This window comes from Trachemys scripta, chromosome 25 (genome assembly GCF_013100865.1).
Source record: "Trachemys scripta elegans isolate TJP31775 chromosome 25, CAS_Tse_1.0, whole genome shotgun sequence".
Lineage (NCBI taxonomy): Eukaryota > Metazoa > Chordata > Testudines > Emydidae > Trachemys > Trachemys scripta.
Genome location: NC_048322.1, coordinates 3,736,678 through 3,745,196, shown reverse-complemented (window position 1 = coordinate 3,745,196; position 8,519 = coordinate 3,736,678). Strand labels below are relative to the sequence as shown.

Genomic DNA, 8,519 nt, shown 5'->3' with positions numbered 1-8,519 from the left:
CTGGGGCATGAGCCCCACATGCTTCCAGTCTAGCCTTTGCCATTCCTGACTTGCCAAAGAAAATGGGCGGCTGCCCGGGCTAGCGTGTAGAGCAGTTTCCCTCTTCCAAATGTGCTCCTGTCCCTGTGCTTGAGGGGACTTGCTAAATAGCGCCTTGGGAACCTGGGTGTTTCTCTGCTTCTCGCCAGCTGAGGAAAAGCCTCTTGGGGTAAAATATCCTGCCCCACTGGAAAAGTAAGCACCTTGAGTGGGAACGGTAAGAGGCCCCACTAGGGGGGCTGGCCCTGCTTTCCAACCATCGTCTGATGTTGGCCACAGAGCATTAGCAACCACCCCGCATGCTGGCCGGCGGGAGGCTTTCAGTGGGTGTTTGGCATGCCAGGGAGCAGCCTGGCTGGGTGGAAGGACAGAGGGTAATGAACACACAGACATGTGGCTAGCTCAGTGGTTTGAGTATTGGCCTGCTAAACCCAGGGTTGTAAGTTCAATCCTTGAGGGGGCCATTTAGGGAACTGGGGTAAAAATCTGTCTGGGGATGGGTCCTCCTTTGAGCAGAGGGTTGGACTAGATGATCTCTTGAGGTCCCTTCCAACCCTGAGATTCTATGGCTAGAGCATCTGGTGAGGGAGAGCTTTCTTATCTCTGTCTGAGGCAGGTTGAAGGGGAAAGTATGGACATTACTGATCTAATCGTAACCACATTGAGACACTGAAGGGAGTAGAGCAAGGGGCTGTTACTAGCAGGAATCCAGCCAAATGGGCAGGAGTTAAATATAAAGAAAAGGGTCATGTGGAGAAGAGGGCTTGCTCTCAGGGCCTTGGAGAGAAAAGAAATCTGCCACTTTCTCTCTCTGAACTCAATTTGCTTTTCTTGTTCCTTTCCCTTATAGTGAAGATACAGAGAATGGAAGTGGTTAAACTTCTCCCGAGGGAATGAATCACTTGGCTTGGTTTTCTCTCACCATTGCCAGTGCAGACAGGAGGGACATACGTTGTTTTAAATGAGTCATGGACAGTGGATATTTTCATTGTTTTCTTTCTAAGCATTTAGCTCGGGGGTCAGCCTCACAGCCCAGTTGGTACTCAGGGAGCAGTATTAATTAACGGGCAAAACATTTCCTTAATGCAGAGTTAAGATTGTCTGGTGCAATATCAGCCCCTTGCAGAACCTCTACAGCTGCCAACCTCAGACTTCCGAAAAGCAGGAGATGCAGTTACAGTTGCCAGCACCACCTTCATCCTGTCCTCTTTCAGCAACATCCCATTAACACACACACATTTACTCTGCCAACACCCTGCTGGCTGAAATCTACAAGCTGTTCACTACTTTTTACAGCCCTTCCAACCAGACCTCCAACCCCCTTCTTGGCCTGGTGAGGCAGTGACTGCAGAGCAAGACGCCTGGACCCCTACTCAGATCAGCCCCACCTCACTGATCTCTCCTCACTCGGACACACTGATCCCCCTCCTGAATTCCTGAAAGCCTGGGTAGAAGAGCTTATTTTCCCTTGTGATGGTCTGAGCTCTCCCTCCCCCCCCCCCGACACAGCTGGAGCTAAGATAGATCCCCCTCCATTGCTCCCCTTTGGGGGAAACAGTGTTAATTTAGAGGAATCTGATAAGGCTCAGATGGGGAGTGACTGATCTCCGCTCACATTCTCCGCAGTTCCAGCCCCTGCTGCTTATTGAAATAAATGACTCAATAAACCAGTTACATGTTTTATTAACATGATCAAATAAAACCAAGAACATACATCACTAAGGCTAAATGACTATAAATACTACTCAGCTAACGAAGGGTTAAACAATACAGTGAGAAAGTTCAGGGCAAATCAGTAAATCGATGAGTTAACAAGGATATTGCGTTGGAATCAAATCGTCAATTTAGTCAAAACATCAGATGAATACAGCAGAAAATCAACCCTTATAAATCCTAAAATAGCAACCCAAGGAGGCAGGTGCATATTTAATGATGCCAAAACCCCACAGATTTTCACCCAGGTAGTGCATCCCAGATTTAGCCAGCTGAATATTTCAATACCGAAACCAAATTATAGCTTACATTTAGCCCACAGCCTCAAAGCGAATTAATTTTCTCCTTAGATTTCACTATTGCATTGCTAATATTTCTCCTCACTTTCTCGCCCCAAAACACAGATACAGACCTTAGAGAGACAGCAGTAAAAGAACTTCAAACAGCTCTCGCTGAACAATGTACATCTGACAGCTCAATTCCTTGCAATGCTTCCATAGGGAAAGGAGCTGCCTGAAGTCATTTCATAGGGCAGAGTGTTAAGGCTATTAAGATTTGGGGAACTATTCTTAGCATCTTCCCTGTGTAGATTTCAAAGGTGTTCACACACACACACCCACTGAGCCACACTGTTACACCCCAATTGAATAGAAAGGCTGGACGGCTCCACGTCCATAAAAAAAATAGACAAAAATAGAAAAAGGAAAATAAATGTCAAAGATTACAAGGGGTTGGATCTCTGCAGCTCTTCGGCTTTGGAGTCGCATGGAGTAGGAACTGTAGCTGCAATTTAGGAACCAGGTAATGGCATAGATGGTCCAGCACTTTGGGTTGCAGGCTTTTCAGGTACAGGAGACTAGTGAAGGCTGCATAGCCTGTCGCCGTTGTGCTTCATTCCCCAGAGGGGATCAGTCCTGGGATCCTGGCAGTCAGTCTCTCTTAGATGACTTACATAAGAACACAAGACTGGTCATACCAGGTCAAACCAATGATCCATCTAGCCCAGTATGCCGCCTGAGAGTGACCAGTGCCAGATGCTTCAGAGGGAATGAACAGAACAGGCTTGTTGATCTGAAAGCTGAAGGACTTCCACCCTTACCTTTAACTTTATTGTCGTAAAATCCAGCTTACCCCACCTTACCACACCTCCCGCGAGGTCTCTGGGCAAATCAGGTGTGAACTAATCCTTTGATACAGATGTGGAGGAAAAATGGACTAAGACCTAAACTTTGGTCAAGTGAACTCTATGTGTGACCTGGAGGGAAGGGGGGAGGTAAAAAGGAGAAGGGTAGACAGAAATCATAAAAGCAGAACTAACTGTAGAAATTATAAAAGTAGAATTAACCTTTGTAACAGACTATGAGTAATAGATGTCAGGTGACAGAGCAAGAAACCGCACAGGGCAAACTAAGAATAACAGGAGAGCTTGCTATGCTATATTCCCTTTTAAGGATATTGTATTCCAAATATGGCAATAATGTTGATAAGAAGGTATGTATTACTAATTGTGGTTTTATCCTATATAAGCTCTCATATTTTATCTGTTGGGTGGGTGTTCGGCTGCCTTAGCTGACTCCCCCATGCATGCATGTTTGATTGATCAATAAAGGAGCCTCAGGCTGTCTGATCCCAAATCAACCGTGTGGTCAATTTTCCACAACACAGACATGTCCCACTCTAGATGAAGTGAGGCAGAATTTGGGCCAACGTCAGTTTGGAATAGCCCTGCTTAACCCAGCAGTTTTCTCAAAGTATCTGCTGCCGTAAACCGCATGTAGAGTGCGAACCCCAAAGGTATCAAACATGAAAGAAACATAAGGCCAGTTATGGGGAGGTTTCCATGGCCAGGTCTGAGGGTTAAACAGCTGGGCTCTAACACCTGGCCTCCTCAAAAGGAAAAGGGGCCTCAGCACCCATAAAAATAACTGGTTGCAAAAATCAATCATCCTGCATCCATCACCATTTTAAATTCTGACCTCTCCTGCCTGATGTTTCTTTTTTAGCAAACAAGCGGATTGGGGAACTCTGTGGCTGTTACCCTCTAACTGAGTAAAAGGTTACCCATCTTGTTTCAAGCAATTTTCCTCTTAACAGAAAATTTATTTGAAAGTTTATCAAAATAAATTCCATTTGAAATAGAAATAATTACAGTCTACACTGGGTCTCTATTTTCATAAATGCTGTTCCCCCACTTGAATTCCTTTGGAGTGAGGTTTTACTTTTCAGGATTAGCCACCATTTCCGATATAGTAGGAGGAGGTGGGGAGAGAACTAGAAGAAAACCTGAATTATATTGTAACACTGAAAGTTATCACATAATCAGCCTCTTACTTTACACTAATTAACTTCATGTTTAATTTCATTGTCGGTGGCAACAACTTATTCAAAGATTACAAAATATAAACCTGTAGGGCAGTTTTCTCTTAATTCCCATTTCCATCCAGTCAGCTTTGTGTGAAGTCACATTCTACAGTAACCTAGGAACCTTCCATTTCTGTTAATTCATTTCTCCCTGGGTCTTCTCCCAGAAGTGTGGGTGGAAGGGGTCTCACACTATGTGGGAAGATTGCATCATGAGAAAAAGCACCTTTCACACTTTCTAATCTTTCAAAGTAGCAGCAGGTGGAGAAGTGATACAAATGCATAAGACTTAATAGCAAAGCTAAGAGACCAAACCACAGACTCTGGACTCAGCATTCATGTATCCTGCAGTCTGAACTTGGAATCTGATACATTCCCTCATTGGCTACCATCATTTGCCCAGCATGGAAGTGCTTCTTGTCCAGCAAGTCAGCCAGATTGGGATCCATATTCATGGAATGGCTCTGAAGGAATCAGCTGTTTCTCTCTCTGCTTCATGAAACTTTGGATCCAAATGGTAAAAGACAGTTGTGCCCAATTTAATCACGGCATCCTTTAGGAGTGTGACCAATGCCACTTAACAAGGGAGCAAGGTTCTAAAAATAGTTTACCTGGGCACAGGTCACCATAGCTTCCATCTCTGGGGTGAAAATCAACCACTAGTACCTGCAATTTCTACCTGAGTTCTTGTCCAATCTTTGACCTTTTTTGGAGTAATTTTACACTTCTCTGGCGTAGAATTCTTCACCAACCACACAATATATCAGTAGTGAGAATGAGGTATAACTCCCCCAAATATGCCCTTTTATTTCCTTAATCTGGTGGCATAGATTCAAATTAGGGACTAAATTCAGGAGTGATTTAGAATCCCTGTAAGACACCACATGTCAGGTATCTACTGAAAATAGGTATCTTTCTGCAGCTATATCACATTCAACACGGATTTCATTTTCTACACATTTGCAGCATCTGACAGCGGTGAGCTGAATAGAAATGTCACTTCCATTTCCCCATCCCTACCTAGATAGGGATTGCATTTCCCAAATAGTAAGCACATGATTCCTAACGGATTAGGAAGGAGATCTCTTCAGGAGAGACCTCCTGCAGGGCCTGGGCCACAACTGCTTTGGGAGCCCAATGCATGGGTACTTTGCCTAGTTCCAAGTCATTACAAGGAAATTCTCTTCCCAGCCCTTTAGAAAAAATATTGACCTAACCAGTTTAACAACAGGGGGGTTGGGATGGTGATGGCGAATAAGGGAATCCCTCTGACTTACCCTATCTTCTTCTGTTCTTACAGAGGGTGAAATGACATTTTTCCTATCCGTGCCCTGCTCCTGCTCTCTGTTATAGTTCAATATATTTTAAGTGAGCAAAATGGTAGTAAAAATATCTGCTCTCCAGCACAACCTGAAGCAACATCAGAGCAACTGGGAATGAAACAATTTGTTCCCAAAGGGGGAACTTGATACCTAACTATTGCTTTGAAATGGGGGGGACAGTATAACCGTGATGCTCAGGATTTGTTTGGACTAGGAAAAGTGATGGAGTTTAGGTCAGGTCAAGGGGAAAGCTAATGCCAATCCACTGCACCTGGGCTGCATCTGCACTACAACTAGAACTGTCTTTTTACACCAAGATCAATAACTTGAGCAGCCAACGCCACGTACAGTCCTAGTGGATGTCAGGCCCAGGTAGTTTTTGCCTCAGTGTAGCTTGTTGGGATCAAATCTCTCTCCCCCACTTGGAGCTGATGAACATTCCTGGCTGGAGGGACACACTCCTACGACTCAAAAGGAAAAGAGTTGATAGAAAAAAAAAATCACAGGACTGACCCCAAAGAATGGGGAGCTGCAAAAGGCAGAAGCAGGCAACTCATCTAGGGGAGCTGAGAGACCACGGTGCAGATGGTGCAAAGGTCGCTTTGTGGGCATTTGCAAATGTGATTTTTTTTTAAAACAACCTTTGGCCAGCCGGAGTCGAGGCATTTATTACAGTTCTCTCATGCGTGGATTTTCTGATGTCTAATAAGGCTTGAGCTCTGCTTGAAGCTTTTCCCGCACTCCGAGCATGTGTAGGACGTCTCTCCACTGTGGATTCTCTGATGTGAGCTGAGGGCTGAGCTATAACTGAAGCATTCCCCACACTCAGAGCATGTGTAGGGCACATCCCCTGTGTGGATTCTCTGATGTGTGATCAGGGCAGAGCTCTGCTTAAAACTTTTCCCACACTCAGTGCATGTGTAGGGCGTCTGTCCTATGTGGATTGTCCGATGTCTGATAAGGTTTGACCTCTGATTGAAGCTTTTCCCACACTCAGAGCACATGTAGGGTCTCTCTCCTGTGTGGATTCTCTGATGTGTGATGAGGGCTGAATTATCCATGAAGCGTTTCCCACACTCAGAGCATCCATAGGGTTTGTCACCTGTATGAATTCTCTGATGTGTGCTAAGGGCTGATCTATAACTGAAGCATTTCCCGCACTCAGAGCATGTGTAGGGTGTCCATCCAGTATGGATTGTCCGATGTCTAATAAAGCTTGAGCTCTGATTGAAGCTTTTCCCGCACTCAGAGCATACGTAGGGTGTCTCTCCTGTGTGGATTCTCTGATGTGCGAGGAGGACTGAGTTATAACTGAAGCATTTCCCACACTCAGAGCACGTGTAGGGTTTTTTCCCTGCATGGATTCTCTGATGTCTAATAAAGCTTGAGCGCCGATTGAAGCTTTTCCCGCAATCAGAGCATGTGTAGGGCGTTTCTCCTGTGTGGATGCTCCTATGTCTGATAAGGTGTGAGCTCCGAGTGAAGCTTTTCCCGCACTCACAGCACAGGTAGGGTTTCTCTCCCCTGTGGATTCTCTGATGTGTGAGAAGGTCAGAGCTCCCATTGAAGCTTTTCCCACACTCGTGGCATATGTAGCATGTCTCTTCCACGTTGATTCTCTCGCATGTAATAAGATCTGAGTGGCTACTGAAGTTTTCCTCTGGCCTCTGCTGAGTCTCACAGGCTTTTTCTTTTTCTGGGAGTGCACAACTCCCGGAAACATTCCCTTTGGATATTCCTGATAACATCCCAGGTGGTTCTACTTGCTCAGCATCTTTCTGCTGGGGTGTCTCCTCGTTCTCACTCACCATCCCGTCACCTGATGGGAGACAGAGAGAATCCAGACATAGGTCACTCCCTGCACCAGAGAGAAAAGAAATCTCAGCGAGAGGAATGGAAAAAGGTGTGAACAAACCAAAATATGTGTGGGAGAGATCAAACCTATCAGGAGCTGATTTTCCCCAAACCCTTCCCCCGAGGAGAGAGAGGAAGGGATCAGTTCTGGGTGTGCATCTCACCAGAACTCTCAGGGGAAAGTGAGATTGGGGAGGGACCTGCTGTCAACTGTCAGTCAGGATAGGTGGGAAGCCATGAATGACAACTGCCTAATGATTCCACATCTGCAGGGAACAATCCTGAACTTGGAGAGCTTACAACTTGGAGAGTCTTTGTAGGGCATCTCAAATGTTTCCTGTATTCACGGACAGTTTTTGAGATGGTTTACCCAATTCCTCACCTGTGCAGGCAGCTCTCCGGAGCACTTTTTTCGGAGCCATAGAGGTCTGAGACCCACGGCTGTTCCCCTCATTCCAGCTGCGAGATCACATCAGGTTTGGAAATTGGAAACCCTGGGAAGGCAAAGAAAACAAGTAAGGTCCATGGAATTTGTGGGATATTTGTCACAAGGAATATTCCATGGTTTTAACCCCAGCTCATTTTTAAGACATAACATCCCAAGGTCGGCTTCCTTGGCTCAAAGTGGCAGGAGAGTTATTATTATAAATCATATTCATTACCTTAGAGCCTAAGAGCCNTAAATAGGCCAATGGTGGGAGGTGACTCTCCATTTTACAGATGGGGAAACTGAAGCTCAGAGAGTGGAAGTACAGTAATTTGCTCAAGTTTGCATGGAGAATTTGGGGCAGAACTGGGAAGTGAACCCAGATTATTTGAATTCTTGCCTCTCCCCTTAACCCCAAGCCCAGCGTGTGCGTGTACAGCGTTGTTTTGGGCTGTGTTTGCCTTGTATTGGCTTCCAAGGGAGCCTGTGGAATTTCNGAAAGAGTGTCGTCATCAGCATCTTATGATACGAGTACATCATCTGTTTTTCTCCAAATCTAGGAGAGGAATATTTATTGAACGCTTTTACCTCTTCTGCATTATTTTTGGTAATTCTGCCATTTTCCATCTAGTAATTGGCCCATCTCAGCATCATAGTCTGTGAAGTGTTCGTGCTTTCAAGGGCTGGCTCAGAGATACAGATAACAGTCATAGGTAGGGCCAGTGTTTGCTGGCAACGAAAACAGAGAGTAATTGACAAACATGAGCAATATATAATCCTTTACAGCCCGAAAGTGCATTGCG

General features: G+C 45.3%; 2 protein-coding genes across 4 annotated transcripts in view; one reads left to right on the top strand and one right to left on the bottom strand.

Moving 5' to 3' along the window:
* Positions 1 to 8,519, top strand: part of LOC117870001 (zinc finger protein OZF-like) — an 876,360-nt gene that overhangs the window by 516,146 nt on the left and 351,695 nt on the right. The window lies entirely within an intron of this gene.
* Positions 1,706 to 8,519, bottom strand: part of LOC117870043 (zinc finger protein OZF-like) — a 191,604-nt gene continuing 184,790 nt past the window's right edge. Inside the window, exons 2-3 of one of the 2 annotated variants that reach the window (XM_034757228.1) lie at positions 7,672 to 7,783; positions 1,706 to 7,293 (exon numbers count right to left, since the gene is read on the bottom strand). In XM_034757228.1, coding sequence (XP_034613119.1) covers positions 6,116 to 7,293; positions 7,672 to 7,711 — 1,218 coding nt within the window. In that variant the 5' untranslated portion in view covers positions 7,712 to 7,783 and the 3' untranslated portion in view covers positions 1,706 to 6,115. Of the gene's footprint in view, positions 7,294 to 7,671; positions 7,963 to 8,519 lie in introns of those variants that run through there. The other variant, XM_034757229.1, reaches the window with a different exon arrangement.